We start from the raw sequence: 17,797 nt of genomic DNA, 5'->3' as shown, positions 1-17,797 counted from the left end.
AACCTCACTGTATTATGCAAGAACGTACAGAGCCAGCCCCCTCTTACTGGTGGGTGTTGATGGTAAAAACAGTTTTGCTTTCCCCAATAGGAAAAAGGCACAATCATCCACTTGACCTTCCTCTCAGAATTACTTCCTGAAAAGGGGGTCCTGCCCACATGGGAGGAACTTTACCATTTAGAATGATGTCCGTAAGTGTAACAAGAAACACATCCCTCACCTAGCCAGCAAAGTAACGGTAAAAAGTGTTTTCCATTAAGTTTTAGATACCTCCCAAAAAACATCAGATAAGTTTCTATGCTCAGTATTGCACCTGGACTATCGCTGACTTCAATGGAAATTGTACACATGTACCCAAGTGCAGAATTTTACCATCAGTAAATGTTGCCCAACACTTCCCATTATATAAAGCCCTGGTTTTAGTTGCGTATAACTTTGCCAAACAAACTCTTGGGGCTGAAATTTTCTATTCCAAGTGTCTACCTCAAACTAAATAATTTCAAGACATTTCAGTCAAAATAGTTCAGCCATTTTTGAGAATGAGGCCAGGGGGAAATATGTTGTTTCGCCCATGTTAAAAAATTCTTGAAAACTTTAAAAAAAAAAAAAAAAATGTTCTAGTGCTCCCAAGCTTTAGAGCAGGGACTTGAAATTTTGCAGGGGATGGCCTTTGTGTTGGGGATATGTCTTTTGCTATCCCAGTAAAATTGCAATGGAATTAAACCAAGTTATAAGCTAATTATATTGAAAAAACTCAGTAGGCACATGCTCAGTAGAGAATTGCTAGAGCTTAACAGCTAAAATCTCCAAGATTCCAACCTCTCTAAACAGGCTTGAGTGTTACAGCTCCTAGTACAGACCAACTGTGCATATGCCATCCTCACAGACTGACTGAGCATACTCAGCCCAGAGCTAGAGCAGCCTAGAACTTTCCCTATAATGCCTGCACCAGGTTGGGGTGGGGCAGGCTACTGGAACTAAGAGTAGGGAGCCAATCTTTCTTCTGCTCCCAATGACCCTCCCCAGTCACTGACAACCAGGCAGCATGAAAGTGGAAGCACTAATTTGAAATGGAGAGGGGCAAAAGCCTGACCAGGAAGGTGGGAAAGAAGTAGAGCGTTGCCAGGTGTCTGGTTTTCAACCGGAACACCCGGTTGAAAAGGGACCCTCGCCAGTCCGGTGAAAATAAGCGAGTGAGTGAGGGAGGCCGAGAACGAGCGATGGAAGGGGGATGGAGTGAGCGGGGTGGGTGGGGCCTTCGGAGAAGGGGTGGGGTAAGGGTGTTCAAGGAAGAGACAGATTGACAAAGAGCCAGGAAAGCTGGGAAAGACTGGAATTGGGATGAGAAGCCTGAAAAGTGGAGACTGATGTAGGACTGGGATACTGATTGGAGGAGACAGAGCAAAAGGTGTCAAGCTTGTGGAATGTGGGCAGAAGAGTCTGTGTCCACTAGAGAACACTCCTCCAGAGCCTGGAATAGAACCAAGATTCCTGAGTCTCAGCTTTTCTCTGCTGTCAGCAAACATCTGTGAAACTCACTGGCAAAGTGCATATCTCATCCCTCTTTAGTGCTCGTCCACAGAGAGGCGGACAACCTACTACTACTACTATCAGTTACTCCATTAGCTCAAATGGCAGAGGTCTGTGCAGTCGCTCTAAAGGTTCCAACCCTGCTGATGAATCATGTGGCCTCATATATAGACACCCACATGATGGAATTTGTTTTTGTTTGCTTTTTTAAAAAAATCTATGAAATTACACACAAATAACTACACTGAAAGCACATTATTAAGACTGCAAAGTCAAGCACTGAAAATTAGGAAATGCCAGCATTAAGGCTGTTTGTGAAACATTAACTCAGAACCCTTGTGCATATGCATTATGAGACAATCTTTGATTATTTGATCACACATTTTTTCCACTGGACTCCTGCCTCATTCTGTACACAAGATGGACCTGCTCTGGAGATGAATCAGCGCTGTGTAGTGAAGGAGACTTGTCCGTAGGACCCCACCTTATTTGTTGCAGAAGTTGGAAATAATGTACTATTAGTAGTACTGGGACAGATGGGTCTAGGCTGCCCATAACTAAAGGCCCACAACCTCAGCTAAGGGGGAGGAACCACTAAGTCTAGGCTACAAGTGATTTCTTGAGACAACAAAAGTGAAAACAGGACCAGGAGTAAGGTCAAAGGTTAAAAATAGGGAAGCCATAGGGGGACACCAAGCAGAGAACCCTGGATTGCGCCCACTACTCCTCAAACACATCTACAGAGTCGATGGACACTGCTCATAGGAATTCTGCCCAGAGACATGAAATAGGCCCCATTCGCACAGCACCTCCTTATCTAGCTTCCTCCTCCTGGTGTGATGGATGGCCATCTTGGCCAGCACAAGAGGAGATTGACAAGGAGGGACGGTAACTTTGTGGGGCCACAGATAGGATGACAGTAGATCAAGAAGTGCAGGGAAAAGTGCAGCCAGAACCTCAATAAGAGGTTCTGGAGGAGCCAGAAGAAGGGCTGCAATCGGATGCACCCTACATAGATGCATTCCAGGGTCAGGTGTCAGGGGAGTTCATGAACCGTGCCAGTCACATACCCATGCTTACGACTCCATGGAGGAGCTGCCTGCCAATATCCCTGGCGGGCTGTGGAGCCAGAGTGGAATACAGGGTGACTTACCAGGATTCCTCACACTCCTCCGGTGGCAGCAGGCCCTGCCACTTGGTGTCAGGCCAGGACATGAGGGCAAGGAAGTGGATGGTGTGAAGCATGAGCATGTACAGATGTTCTCTGGGTGTGGTTCAGAGGTGGACAGGCTGGAGGTCATGCAGGCGGCTCAAGTGGCAAGTTTGGGGTGGCCAGGGAGGCTCACAGGGCAGAGACCCAAAGATGAGTTCTGGAGGGCCAGAGATGAGATGTGGGCAGGGAGCACCCTCCTTGAGGACCCATAAGAGGAAAACAAGAGAAGCAAGAGATAAGGCAAGGCTGCCCTCACCTCCTGGAGCACATGACAGGAGGCATGCAGGGTGGATAGCCACATGTGCTGGTAGAAAGTGTGTGGCAACGAGGCAAGGGATTGCAGGAAGGGAAAAGACAACTTCACGAATAAAGCAACTGCTGTCCTGGAGAACTGGATTCTACCTCTGGATTCTGCCAAAGTTCCTGAGTGATGCTAGGCAATTTACTTAAAACAATACTTTTCATACTGGTCATCTTTTGTGCATCTCATTTTCTGGATGCCCAGCTTGAGACCCTGGGATCTGATTTGTAGAAGTTCTGAACACTCAACTGCAACTGAAGTCAATGTCACTTGTGCTGGAAAATATGAAGTGCTATATAATGCCAAGTATTCTGAAAAAAGCAGGTCCTAGGTGTCTTAATTGGGCACCCAAAATTTGTGTATACTTTTGACTTTAAGCTCTTTATGCCTCAGCTTCCCATGTGTAAAATGAAGATAATTACCCCTCCCCCCAATCGCACAGGGGTACTGTGAAGATAAATTCATTAATGTCTGAAGTACTTGGAATACTATAGTGATGAGCATCATTGAAAAGCCCAAATAAGAAGGAAATTTATAATTCTGTCCTTCATAGCAGAGTTTGAATGGTGTGCAGTGAATAAGGCCTGGGACCACATGCTGAACAATGAGAAGAAAACAATTGAATAGCTGCTCATTAATTCACCACCATCCATCCTACACAGTGAATGAGGAAAAAATAGAATGTGATCATCTAATTAAAGACTACCACAATACATATGCAGAAGGTGGCCAAATTAATGTTGCACAGGCAATATTATTTTAGAATTTCCTAACTACTGAATGCTTGATTTTGTAACCTTAATAATGTTCTTTCAAGGTATTTTTTGTGTGTGTGCAATATTTGTATAACTGAGAATAAGAACTTGCTAAATTATAATGGGACAATTGCTGAAAGGGAATCCTCAGAACTATCAGGCAGCAACATATGATGGAAATACAAACTTGTCCTTTGATCTCTTGACAAAACAAAGATATATAGCCTTAAAATTTTATGCAAAGTAACATGAAAGGCTTGACCAAATTCATAAAAAATTAGATTAAAAAAAGTAGCTAAGTTATGCCTATACATGAAAGTTTGAAATTTCAGGAAATTCAGAAAACTGAACAAGTAGTGTCAACATTTTAAGAACTCAGCCTCTTCCTGTTCTGATGTGCAGCACTAATGTCAATGACAACTTTAGGAGGTATTGCATCAAAATGAACAATTTCAGGGGCACTACCACATCTGACAACACTGACTGACAGACATAGTGGCAACTTTTCTGTGAGAAATGCTTCCAGAGTCACTGCTTCCCAAAATAATACTAAGGAGAGCAGCTGTAAATACTCGAGTTATATGCTGAATCTATCTAGCAACAGGAGACTGTGGAGAGTAACAGTTATTTGCCTACTTTAATTTTTCACATCTTGAAATTCACTAATAAGTTATTTTATCCTGTTTTACGGTTGACTGCATTTCTACTCTTTACAAACGAGCAAAAATGTTTTCCTATTCCAGTTTTGAAAAATGAAACGTTATGCTGAAAACAATTATACAAGTCAGCAGTGAGAACCAATTGTATGTGCAATTTACACAACATTTAATAAGTTACTTTTCTTCCTACACTCACATTAGACACAATCCTAGATGATTAGTAGTATAAACCAATAAAAAAAAAAAGTGTGACAAAATACACACAATGGTTCAAATTCATCCTTTGTATCACAAAACAATTACAAGTAGACAAATGCACCATTGGACCCATAACCTGTTCAGAGTATTTTTATAAATGGAGCTACTTGCAAATATTTTGTTTTTAAAATTAATACTTACTAGAAATAATTCTTGGACCACTAAAATATAGGTTCTAACTTCCTTTTAGCATTTGATTAAAATTTGCTTCCTCAACAGAACCATTTTATTCATGACAGACATGTTTGTTCAGACCGATTACAGAGCCTGCCAAGTTGCATGCTGCCACTGTAGGAAAGTCTCTCTCCAAGTTCACATACTACTCCAGAGGGACTCTGATTATTTTCATTTAATCATAACATACTGAGTTCTAACTTGAAGGAAGACTAGAAGTTCCATCTCAATCTCTTCAAGATCACCCAACAGCAGATTTGGTAATAGAAAGAAAAACAGCACTATATTAGAATTTGTTTCAAACATGATGGTTCACCAGCAGCTGCTGGTTTCCAAGATAACAGCAGCTGTCAAGCACATTTATCATCTGTGTTTAGCAAGGAGATTCAAATCATTCAGAAGTGTAGTGAGCTTAAGTGGGTTTCAAATACAATGCATATCACACCTCTGCTCATTTACCTGCACAGGCCTACCAGCTGACTCCCAAGTGAAGTTTTAGGGGGGTTTTGACCTTAAGAGTCTTAAAACAGTTTTTGGCCCAGCTATCTGAGATTGCTAGCACAACAGTTAAGCTACTCTTAGGTGATCAAGCTAACCACCCTTCTTGTTATTAGAAGGAGAGGGCCTATGACAATTAGTTTTTGCAAAAGAATCCTAGGCTCTGAATTTGCTTCCTTTCTTTGTTTACAAGAGCCCAGATAGTGTGAGCTTCAGGATACAATGGAAGATCTAATCTTTTGCCACTAGGGTCTGAATGCAGCCTCGCATACACACAATAGTTGGATGAATCTAACTAAAATCAGTTTATAAATTGATATAGTTAAACTGGTGCACTGACACTACAGTCTACTAAGCTGACCAATATTTGCTCATTGTTTCCTTGTACTCCCTTGATGGTGCTTGTGTCCATCTGTTGTCTCTTGTCTTACAATTTAGATTGTAAGCTATTTGGGGGCAGGGACTGTCTTTCTGTTCTGTTTGTATAGTGCCTAGCACAATGGGGTTCTAGTTCATGGCTGAGCCTCATAGGCACTAAGATAATATAAATAAATAAATAAATAAATAAATAAAACAATAAGAAAAAGGCAGGCAGAGAAGCTCAGTCGCTAAAGGTAGAAGCATGTTGCTGGCTCATGCAGCACAAACAGGGATTTGTGGGTAGCAAGTTGAAAAAGAGGTAAGTGTGGTCATTTGCACCACCAAATGATCACAGTATCCACACAATGAAAAAGATTTCCTGATAACTATTTACAAAGTCTAATGATACATGGTTTTCTTATCTGAAGAGATGTTTCAATGTTCTAAAAATCTGAAGCCAATAGTGCAATATTCTATTATCATCATCATGCTTATTATGGTATTGCCTAAGGGGCAACCAAGAGTGAGGCCCCATTGTGCTAGGCACTGTACAGAGTAGTAAACTGTTCCTTCCTCAGAGAGCTTATGATCTAAATAGACGTGACAGACACAGGGTGGGGGAAGGGATATAACATATAAGCAGAGTGGACAAAATGTTAACAGCAAAAGTCATGTTAGTTCCATGATTTATTTATTTAGTGGGTGGGTTTACTTAGGAGAGGAAACAGCTAAATGTAAAGAAAACTGAAAGGAAGGAGAATCAGGGGACAGAGCGGGGGAGAAGCAGGTAAGGAGGGTGAAGTGAAGCTGAGGTGTAGGGACTGTGAGGGTGGGGGAGTGTTGGCAAAAACAGCCATCACCAAAGGCAGAGAAATTCAGAGAACTTTTTACAGTTTTCACTGGAGTGACCAAAGGTGAAAAGAGTCCCTGCTTTGGCTGCTCCTGTTCCTGCTGGCTGGAGTCTCTGGCTGATGCCTGTCTGCAGTTTTCTCCTAAAACCACTTGAGGAGAGAGGAGAGACACCACCTGGATCCTCATGCCTCCAGAGTAGGTATGTGTGTCTGCCCATCCATCCGGCACAGTTCTGGGTCCACAAGTGAGGAGTAGTATCATCTGGGTTCCATTTTACCCCCTCTTCCTAGTGCAGCACTCCCTACTTACGGTTGCTCCTATTCCTACCAACTGGAGTCTAAGGTTGCTCACTAGTAATCCTTAGGTTCACAATGGGGGAGAGAAAAATAGCTTCTGATTCAAGCTCCTGATTCTGCCAATAATATACGGGTTGAATAGCAAGAATGACTGAAGCTACTAAAAAACTATATTAGCAGTACCCTTCATTTCATCAAAGTTTTCATTCTTCCTACAGGAAGATACTGTTTTAGCTGCATACTTGCATTTCACTTACAGATGTATTGTAGCAGCATTCTAATAAATTCTAAACAGGTTCTTAGGCTGCTCTCATCACTGTAGCATCTGAGCACCTTCTAGTATTGTATTATGCAGCATGACTACAAATTGTCATGTGTGGTTTATTCTTGTTCTCATCCTCTCTCCAGAATGAAATGTGTGTGTGCAGTGAAGTGTTTTGGATTGGTAGAGTTTTTCCTCCCCCGCCACCCCGCTTCTTAAATATGTGCACATTGGTATGAGTTTATGTCTGAGAAAGCAAGCTCAAAGAAGCAAGGTGGTGAAGTTTGTGATGTCTTCATTTCACAATTTTGGGAAACAATTGACTTACTTTAGTGATCTAGGACAAGTGTCCTTTCTTTTGTTTCTTAATCCAAAAAGAGGTGTAAGACTTTTTCTGATAGGCTTTCCAAACTTATAATGACTACCTCAACCAGATGATAGAGAACAAAACTAGTCAGACAGCCTTAGCTCACCTTTGAAAGGTCACCATCAAGGTATATTAAATAAATTTAGCCATATTTACCCTTCCCCACAAATTATTTGATAAAGAAATGCTTTCAAAATATGGCAAGATCACCCAATCCAAACAAGCGCAGATTCACACAATTCAGTCATTGTAGAAGTCCACATTAGATACCACTGGCATTTGTTCCCTACTGGCACTTTGTATCCAGAAAGGAAAGGTGGGCATCCTGTGTGACAGGTGGATTGGACAACTACTTTGCTAGCTCCTAAGAAATAGAAATGGTCACCATCCAGGCAGCTAGCTCATAATATCTTCTTTTGCTAGGCTACAAACTCTCCAGTCACTCACCACCTATTCCTATATCCACAAGTAGGACTTCTAGCAACAACCACCCAGCATTGGAAGGGCAAGAGGATAAAGAGGAGGGATAACTAGCATAACCTCCCCACAGAAACAGGAACTGTCATTCTCTCTTACCCAATTGTTCCTGGCCAAAAACATAGCTATTGAAAAAAGTCTTAATATAGCACAATAAATCAAAGAGTTTAAGTGAATCAATTAAAAGTCTACCTTTATTAAATAACATCAAAAATACATTTACTCGCCCATAAGTACTTAGTGACCAAATTTTGACGCTTTCAAATAATAAATGATGCAATAAGCTCGGGATGAGTGTTATGTGCAGAAGGCCACTAGATTTCGTGGTTGCATGCAGAAGTACAAAGAATCCAGATATTAAACGTTAGGGCAAGTCTACACTATGGCACTACATCGGCACAGCTGCACAGATCCAGCTGCGTCACTGTAGTGTGTCTGGTGAAGATGCACTATGCTGACGGGCAAATGCCCTCCTATCGGCAAAATTACTCGACCTCTTCGAGAAGCGCAAGTTATGTTGACGGGGGAGCTTTTTCACACCCTTGAACAAGATAAATTAGATTGACCTATACTGCAGTATAGACTTGCCTTTCGTTGCATCACCTCCTATGAAGGTTAGTCTTTGTGAGTTCTTTTTTAGTATGCCAATACATTTTTAATAATTTTAAGAAATGCAGATAGTATAACACAATCAAATTAATTGTCTGAACCAAACAAGATAAAACCATTCACAGTTTCTGAAGCCACTAGCTACAAACAGTATGGTAGCTTTACCTGTTGAGCTAAAAGTATTATTAGGATGACGGGGGCAAAATGATCACCTATTAATATTTCTCATCAGATTACTCACCATGTAAATGAATAACTTATGTTGGTAAGTATCTAACCCGCCCAAGGGGGAAAAGGGATTGTGTCACTCCTACAACCACTAAATGTTCCTTTAGTGTTTGAAGAAGTTGCACATTCTCTGCTTTTACGTAGCTGGAATTCCAACTGCCCATACATTTCCATTTATTTCAAGTATTAATACATAGTACATAACCTGAAAGATCTAAAAAGTCATTTCAAATCTTTCAGTAATTTGCTGAATTAACAACATTTTATAACAGTATATTTCACTGACCAACATGGCATCTATTGCTTATAAAAAAAAAAATCAGAAATGCAAGAGTGAGGCCAAACAAAATGGTCCATTTTTTATAATAGTTACACATCACACCTACAGCAGGTTGAATTAAGGATTTAAAAATATATTTCAAACAAATATTTGTTACATCTGATTATATTAATCTTGCAAAATTTCCTTGATAATCTGTGTTTTTAAATGCTGATGTAAACAAATTTATTTAAAAGAAATAGGAATCTTGTAATTATTGTTACATATGAGAAAAATGTCTATATTCAAGACTGCTTGTAAAAGACTGTATTGATGTCAGTAACTGCATAGCAAATCATACTTAATGTCAATCTACTAAACTCATATCAGAAAAATTATAACCCAGAATGTCAGATTTAAAACTATGAATTAAAATTAAAAAAAAAAAATTACATGTGCAAATGGATTTATGCCTACCCTAAAATTCCCCAAAAGGACAGTGACCCCTGAATATTATATGAGAGAGATTTAAAATCTAAGAGAAAAGGAAAGGGATTTTTAATAGTTATTGCACTAATTAATGTTTCAGTTTTAACAAATGGGCTCTAGAAAATTGCATGGAATTCATTCCATATTGGAGATTTGGTGACATGAAAAATTTCTCAATGGGCACTCTCATTGCCACTCATCCATCATTTTCTATATGATGACCTGTTTAAGTTACTGTAATACCAAGCAAGAAATACAATTACTGTACTGTGACAGTGAAATAACTAATTCATTACCTTATGAAAAAGGTTACATTTTAGCTGCTGTTCTTTATTTTTGAGCTAGCACAGTTCAGTTAGCAATGGTCTTCTAGGGCTTGAAGACAAAATTATTCTATGCATCATTGTATTTCATGGATATACATGAACAGCAATATAGCTGTAGTTCAAAAAAGATACCAATATCTTAAAACATGAAGTACCTTATACATTTAAAAAGACAGATAGAAGCCTCTTAGCTTCTTAAAGAGCAGTCCATCAGCAGGTGGAAAAGTTATTATGCTGGAATTGTAACCATGATACAGTGTCTTTCCTTTGCCCTCCATTTCACTTTGGTAAGCAAAGACAGCACAACATATGGCAGAGTACTTGCACCTATTAATGAGCTTCACTACTGAATACATATAACAAATGTTAATTTATGAATTTATAAATTCACTTTAATATTAAATATCAATTGCCAAAATTGAAGATATTTTCTAAATTTAGTTAACAAATTTGTATGGGCCCAGTCTAATTCCCATTAAAATCAGTGGGAAGACTCCCTATTGCCTCAACCTAACTAACCATTAATCCCCATGTAAATTATTGCAGTCTCTTTCTTCTAGCTATGATCAACATCAGTCTTTTAAGATGGTATTTTAAAATCAAATATAAAAGCGATAATACCATGTTCACATTCTTTTAAATATATCACTAGTAGAAATATGTCAGTAAAGCTGGGTTTGATCAAAAACTGGAAAAACAGATGCTTGTGTATGTGTGTATATATATATATATATACATACACACACACACACACACACACACACACACACACACACACACACAGAGAGAGAGAGAGAGAGAGAGAGCAGAAGCAAAATGTTATGTTTTACCTATATGTATTCAAAATGTAACTTGTAATTGTGTATTTTTACATGTATCAAAAGCACAATGAGGAAAGCAGCAGGGTCATCAGAATATTTTGTATGCTGAAACTGCTCTACTTCTGAGAAATGACTCTTCCACTAATTTGTTAAAATGATATTACTAAGTATTCTGACAATCATCTTCCTCTATTGCCTCATCAGCCCCTACCTCTTCAAATCCCTTCACTATCTTCAGCATATAGTAAAAGTTCCCCATCGACACTTTGTAGGCTCTATACATCTGTCCTCACCCCATGTCTGCCCATCTTCTCTTATTCTCTCATCTTATTTTTTGTGTTTTACCCAGTCCTGTTTCAATTGTTCTTTTTGTTTATGTCTTCTGCTTTCAGCTTTCCACCTTTATTTTATTTATAACAATGCCCCTTATGGTAGGAACAACCTTCTCCTTCAAAGCATCTTTTACTTGCCTCTCAAAACTGGTCACAATTCAGACGTTGCCAAAACTCCTTTGACTTTTTAATCCTTCAACTAGGTTGTCTGAACAAAACTGAGTTCCTCGGAGCAATGACCTCGTTCATAATGTTTGTGAAGTGCACGATACAGCAATGTGACTCAAACAATAAATAGTTAGGCAAATATGGGTGTTTAAAACATTTCTTTATATGTTCTATTATGTTTAATATGTTATATGTCTACCGTTTAAAAAAATTCAACATGGGGAAATTAAATGAGATAGAGTGCATTGGTTAACTACTTTTACTAACATATTGATAGAAAGCGTTCAGCAAGATACCATTGTAATCAACAAAAAAACCACACCAAAGTAATTAAGGTTAACAGACTGATGAACCTGCCAGAATTATTTGATAGTGCCGATAAGCAAACCTTCATGTGCCAACACATTGCTCAACTTTTCTAAGACAAAATACCAGGCAACAGATGTTAAAATAAACTGTCACTACACCTCAAAAAGGAAACGGAAATTTAATTATGCAAACAAACATAAAAAACAGACAATTGTCTATATAATCCATGTTACAGTTACAAGATTCCTTCTCCAGCAAATTCTGTGTAGTAATGATGAAAAAACGACTCAGACAGGAATAATAATTGTTAATCCAGGCGACTACCTCAAGCAAAACTCAAGATTTTGTGTTATAAAAGATCATTGTGACAACTAGAAAAATTTGTGAGGCTCATATTTCACCTGGCCATAAAAGTAGTCACTGGCACATATTTGTTTTTAGTTTAATAGGCCACTAGCAGGTTAAAATTCATGTTGAAGAAAGTAAATTTTTCTGACCTATGTTACAACACCTAGACTTTCAAAACTGAATTCTAAAAATCTAATTAACTTTTCACTACATATGCTCTTCTGCTCCCTGTTTCTGAATGAGAAGTTTAATATATGGCATTTTCTAGTAATTTTCACTTTTGGTACTCCTGCACTAGCACAATACTGCTTATGTCTGGGTTGCAAATACTACAGGAGAATGTATATTTATAAAAGACACTTCCCATTAGAATTACTGTAACTAAAACCACACAAATAGTGCCATTGGTTTTAGATTTTGTAAAATCTTATTTTTAGAGAACTTAAATATGGGTACCAGTTTGGATGCATCTACTAGTCACCTTTAGGAATAGGTGAAAGCTCGCTAATGTCAATTAACCTTTCATGTTGTTCAGAACATGGTGATGTAACAACTTCAGCAGGGAAAAGAATGTCTCAAGAGTTGCTTACTCTTTGATACTACAGAGACAGTGACAGCAGCTCAATAAAACCTGTTCCTCCTCCACTGAGGGTAGCCAATAAGAAATTAGCAAGTCTCCCTTTAAACAGAATGAAGCAGCAAAATGAAGTCTCAAGGCTCACTTTAATATCCCTATTTGAATGGCAGAAAATGCAAAGGAATGCATATTTCTTAGACTAGTAATATCCATTAAAGCTGATCAACTTTTTTACTTATTTCCTACATTTCTAACACAAAGTATCAATCTAAACATCATTCCTATTATTACTAGTAATATGTTAAAAACTTAGCAGTTTGTAACTTCTGAGAAAGTGTCTCTTTAAAGCAAAAGCATACATATCACTTAATATTGTAAAACAGAAGCATTCCAATTGACCTGAGACTGGAAATGATAACTGGCACAAAGGGGGATTCTTTTCATCTCATGCAGATACACATGAGAGTGCCTACCCTAATTTACTCCACTTTAAAAAAGGTATTTAACACCAAGACAAGCCTCACTCGACATTAAAATTGCAGAGCTTCTATTTCCCTCAGTTTCAATTGTAATTTATCCGCCTTGTCATCTTAGATACCAAACTGGTGAAGAACACTGCAGCTTTAAATATTTCAGAGCTATGTAGCTAGTAAATAGACTCCATTGCAATATGGCTCTGAAGGTCGTGTCCTATTGTCTCTTTTCTCTGCAAATATACTGAACTGCATAACATGTTTTAATTTACAAAATAATAAATACTGTCCTACCATTTCTAAATCATGTCAATTTGAATAGAGATCTCCTTATTAGAAAAAAACAGATACGGCACTCCTTCTGTACACACCTACGCTGCTTCTAGATGTATCAAAAACCTACACCCTGGATGCAATACTGGATTACACATTTGATAAGTTTCCAACATTTGATTGCATACATTATGTGAATACAGTCCTTCTTAAACCACATCTCAACAATAAGTATTAACCTCTTTAATGGTGAAAAGTAATTAGCTGCATATCAGGTTCAGAAGCATCTTTGTTTAAAATTAGCCTTCTAGTTAGAAATCTGAAGCCAGCTATTATACATTAATAGCCCCATATTCCTCACCATTTAACATGTATAGTATTTGCAAAAATCCTATATTAAGTTAAATACACACATTGATCATCCACAGGAATGGAATATAAAATCTATAGAAACTATGTTCCCTGAAAGCAACCAGATTTCTAATGTTAAAACCCCTTGCAGTAATTTTAAAAAGTGAAATTAGAAGAAAAATAGGGCTATTGTCCATATGCAAGATTTTGGATCTGAGTGTGCAATTTCTGAGAGCAGCCAGTACGATTTCAGAAGAGGTAAATACTCATGAGCTATGAGGAAGGTGAAAATGACATGTTACCTTCTAGATGAGATACTGGTGCAGAGTGCACCTTAAACAAAACATTGAGATATCTGTCACCAGTGCAAAAGGTGCATTAAGACATTACCTGAAAAGGCAACAGACTGTTGCCATTGTCGGTCCTGAAGGCATTGTCCTCCATCCAGGATTTGGGGGTTAAGGGTGGAGCCCGCGGGAACTTCGGAGGGGCAATGACATTGCTGGAGAAAGGTTTTTTGAGGGGTGAAATAGGATTGAGGGGGGAAGGCACCCCAACCCCCACTCCTACCCCAACCCCCACTCCTACTGCCCTTCGAGGGTCCCTGCCAGCTTGCAACCCACCCCAGGGGTTGGAAGGTGTACTCCAGGCTGCATTTTGGTGGTTATTCCAGCTGGAGGAGGAAGAGGAAGAGGCAGAGGAGGAAGACGGCTTGCTGGTCATAATGGGCTGATGGCTGTAAGCAGCATTTCTCTGGGCAAAAGGTGCCTGATTGGGACTCACAGGTGATCTCCTTTGCTGCTGCTGTTGGGCTTGCTGCTGCTGATGGTGGTGGTGCTGAGTCTGAGCTAGGCCGATCTGGGGAGAGAAAGTGCCACCAAACACCGGGTTGACATGGTGAGGGAAATTCTGGAAAAGCATTGTGCCATTGACTGGGGTAATCCCTTGGAAAAAACTATCATCCACTGTGTTTGTGGTCCCTGTAGACCAGGTGCTGCCGAAGGACGGAGACAAGGAGGTGCCGGGTGTAGGTTCCTGCTGAGGCTGGTGAAAACTCAAGCCAGGCAAGATGGGGGACTCCATCTGCATCTTCTCCTTGCTATTTTGGACAGAAGTTGCTGTGCCGATACTAGTCACTGGGCTGCTGTCCTCCGGTTTAGACGTCTCTGATGAGATGGGTGTAGAAGGGGTTTCTGCTGCGTTTGGATCTTGCTGCTGCTGCTGCCGCTGGGGCTGGGCTTTGCTTTTGTCCATCAGTAAATCATCCTGCATGGTTTGTGCAGCTGAAACAGTGGTGGAGGGTGAGGGGGGAAACACAAAGACAGGTTATTATTCTCATTCATACCACTAGCCGCACTGCTTTGGTATTTTGCTTGCTAAAATCCCGTGCCATTGCTAGTTGCAAGGCAAATCCGTAATTCCCCCTCCTCCCCCATTTAGGAGTGCAATGTTTAATCAGTGTGATCGTGCTAGCTTGCCTTCAAATATAATTTAAGAGGCTTCACCCTTTCTGATGCCTTGATTCCTTTCAATCTAAATGAGAGATGTGCTTATAGGGCAGAGATATACAGCAATTTCGCCACGTCTCTTTTCTCTTACACCGGAACTCAGAGCTCTCACCCTGCAATGAGAAACTGATTCTGGTTCCTGTTTTTCCAAGCACCCTCCTCCTCCTCCCCAGTTATTTGCATACGTCAATAAATACTGCTGCGTCCTTCAGCAAGGTTAAAAAGACACCAGCCTTTACTCTCCTCCACCCCCTTCCATACGAGGAGACCTTTAAAGGAGCAGGATGCCCATTTCCCTTAATTAACAAACAGGTTTTCAATTATTCCATTTAACACCACAGAACATGCTCAGAATCTTGAGCTGATAATGGAAGACGTTCTTAGCTGCACATCATTTACTGGCCTTTTCTTTCCTGACAGTTTACTGTTTGGCCAGATGCATAAGCATCAACTCTGATTGAAAAACAAAACAAGGTTGTATTTGCCTCTGATGACCTTAAGATTTTTCACTTCAGGGTTATTCTCTATAAAACAGGGTTTTTGCATCCTAGGATAGTCCCTTCCTTGTGTATATCGGATATACTCACTACAGACAGGACTATATATGTGAAATCTACAGAATAGAATACTTTCAAGATCTCAGACCAAAATTATAAGCAGAGCTTGGAGTTAGTATTTTAAATACTAAAGTCTCTGTTCCTTTCAACACAACATTTAAAAAGTGGGACGAATCAAAACATTTAATTTATACATTTATACACGCACACATTTTAAAAACCACCTTTAAAGGTGCAATGTACAAGTCAATCACTAAATATAAACAAGTTAAAACGTTATGAAATTAAATTTATGTAGTGTGAGCAAGTCCTATACCTATTAGAAAGGTACTTCTTATAAAATACATCAGGTCAAGTAATACAAATTGTTAACCTTATTTTAAAACTCAGTACCAGAGTAAGGTATATGCATTCGCTACTCCTCGACCTCTGCAAGAAACTATCAGAGCAACCACCCCCAAATTTCGCAGACGTATTTACAATTAAAGAGGCCACACACAAAAAAAGTTCGTGACGTTATTTTAAATAAGTCTATTAATTTATGACTAATTTTAATCAAGTAGCCATGTCAATAAAAGTAGGCATCTCTGAATACCTAAGCACATTTTTAATTGTTCTAACCATATGGCGTTTGTATTTCTAAAAAGCACTTGACTTTTAGATTGCTATTTAATTGCAGCAAAATAACGTGATGTCAAATTAAACAGCTGGTTAGGAAGGGTGTCAAGGAGCGTGAAGACAACGTTTAATTTCTTATATTAGCCATTTTTATATGATCCATGGCTTTCATTTAAGATTGCACTTTACAAAGATTATTTAAATATTAGCTGTTTCCATCTAGTTCAAACTCTATATTTTATTCACACAATATATACATACACACGCTTTTGCTTTAGAGATAATTGACAGGACAGGTTCTGCTACCAGTTACGTTACGTTTTCTGTTTATTTTATTCTCTATTTAAATAAGTAAGTCCAACAATTATGACTTTAACAGTCCATATAGTGAGACAGCATTAAGCCAAATTCCTAGGAAGAAAGGAGTAAACTATTGCATCTGTATCACGCAGCTCTGCTGCTGCTGCGGGGGGGGAAGAGGGGGGAGAGAGAGAGAGGTGCAGGAAACCTTTCGAGGCAGTTTAAAGCCGTACTGCAGCAAGCCACAATATCCCAGGCTTCGTGTAGCTTTCCATTAGCTGAATTTCTATCAAAATCACCGTAACTGTTAGAACTAAACAAAATTGCTGGGGATTCCATAGGATAAAGGAGGAAAAAAGATAACACCTATAATCCTTCCTTGCTTTTTGATGCACCCATTTAGAAAGTTATGTTCTACAAAAAACAATTGAAAGGTTAAAATCCTGCCTTCAATAAAGTGTACTTGATTCACTAACTCACCAAGTAATCGTACAGTGGCCACCCCAGCAGTTGTTTCGATACATATCTTGCCTTAGTTATTTGTATATTAACTTTATCCTGAGGATAGTAATCCACATCCGTTTTCCATTACTCCTTAAAGGTAAAATTTCAGCACAAATTCAACCCTCTTGTCAAGGTCAAGACCTACCTTTAATGAGTGAAGCCAGTCTGAATGGAGAAACACTGGATAATAAATGACTTTGAAAGACGGGCCAACCAATGTCTAATATTGGGCTAATATGCGGTGCCTCTTGATTATTGCTGGTATAAGTATTTGTGCAAATTTACAGTCCAGTACAGGAAATCTATATCCCCATAACAATACCAGCTCCGTTCGTATGCAGTAACCCAAGCAGTCAACGCAGAAATTCCTTAGGAACAGTTACCTTTGAGTGTTCTGTATTTAAAGATCAATACAATGACAGTATTTATTTTCTTCTTTCGGGTTTGCTATATAACAAATAGGCGACCGCTCTGGCAAGAGCACTTTGACAACTGCAAGCTTATGGCGCATGCTCACCCACGGAACTATGGGGATTGAAGTCTTTTCCACATACGGCTATTGACTTCTGCATGTTGGGAGAACTACAGTACTGAAAGGAGGCGAGATCAAATACATCCATTCTCCAGGGGGAAGTCGTTGCAACCCGGATTACATTTAAAATTAATGCAGTCCAAAATCATTAGCTTTCAGAAGAAAAACTGGTGGGATACATTGATCTGGAAATCGAAATTACAATAAGCCTCC

General features: G+C 39.2%; 1 protein-coding gene across 6 annotated transcripts in view; it reads right to left on the bottom strand.

The window, feature by feature from the left end:
• The window catches only part of CPEB3 (cytoplasmic polyadenylation element binding protein 3), a 186,505-nt gene that overhangs the window by 151,882 nt on the left and 16,826 nt on the right, over window positions 1-17,797 (bottom strand). For 5 of the 6 annotated variants that reach the window (XM_054034807.1, XM_054034812.1, XM_054034809.1 and 2 more), the window contains exon 2: window positions 13,956-14,848. In XM_054034807.1, coding sequence (XP_053890782.1) covers window positions 13,956-14,837 — 882 coding nt within the window. In that variant the 5' untranslated portion in view covers window positions 14,838-14,848. Of the gene's footprint in view, window positions 1-13,955; window positions 14,849-15,070; window positions 15,166-17,797 lie in introns of those variants that run through there. The other variant, XM_054034808.1, reaches the window with a different exon arrangement.

Source organism: Malaclemys terrapin, chromosome 7, assembly GCF_027887155.1.
Source record: "Malaclemys terrapin pileata isolate rMalTer1 chromosome 7, rMalTer1.hap1, whole genome shotgun sequence".
Taxonomy (NCBI): Eukaryota; Metazoa; Chordata; order Testudines; family Emydidae; genus Malaclemys; species Malaclemys terrapin.
This window is presented reverse-complemented; position numbering and strand designations above follow the sequence as displayed.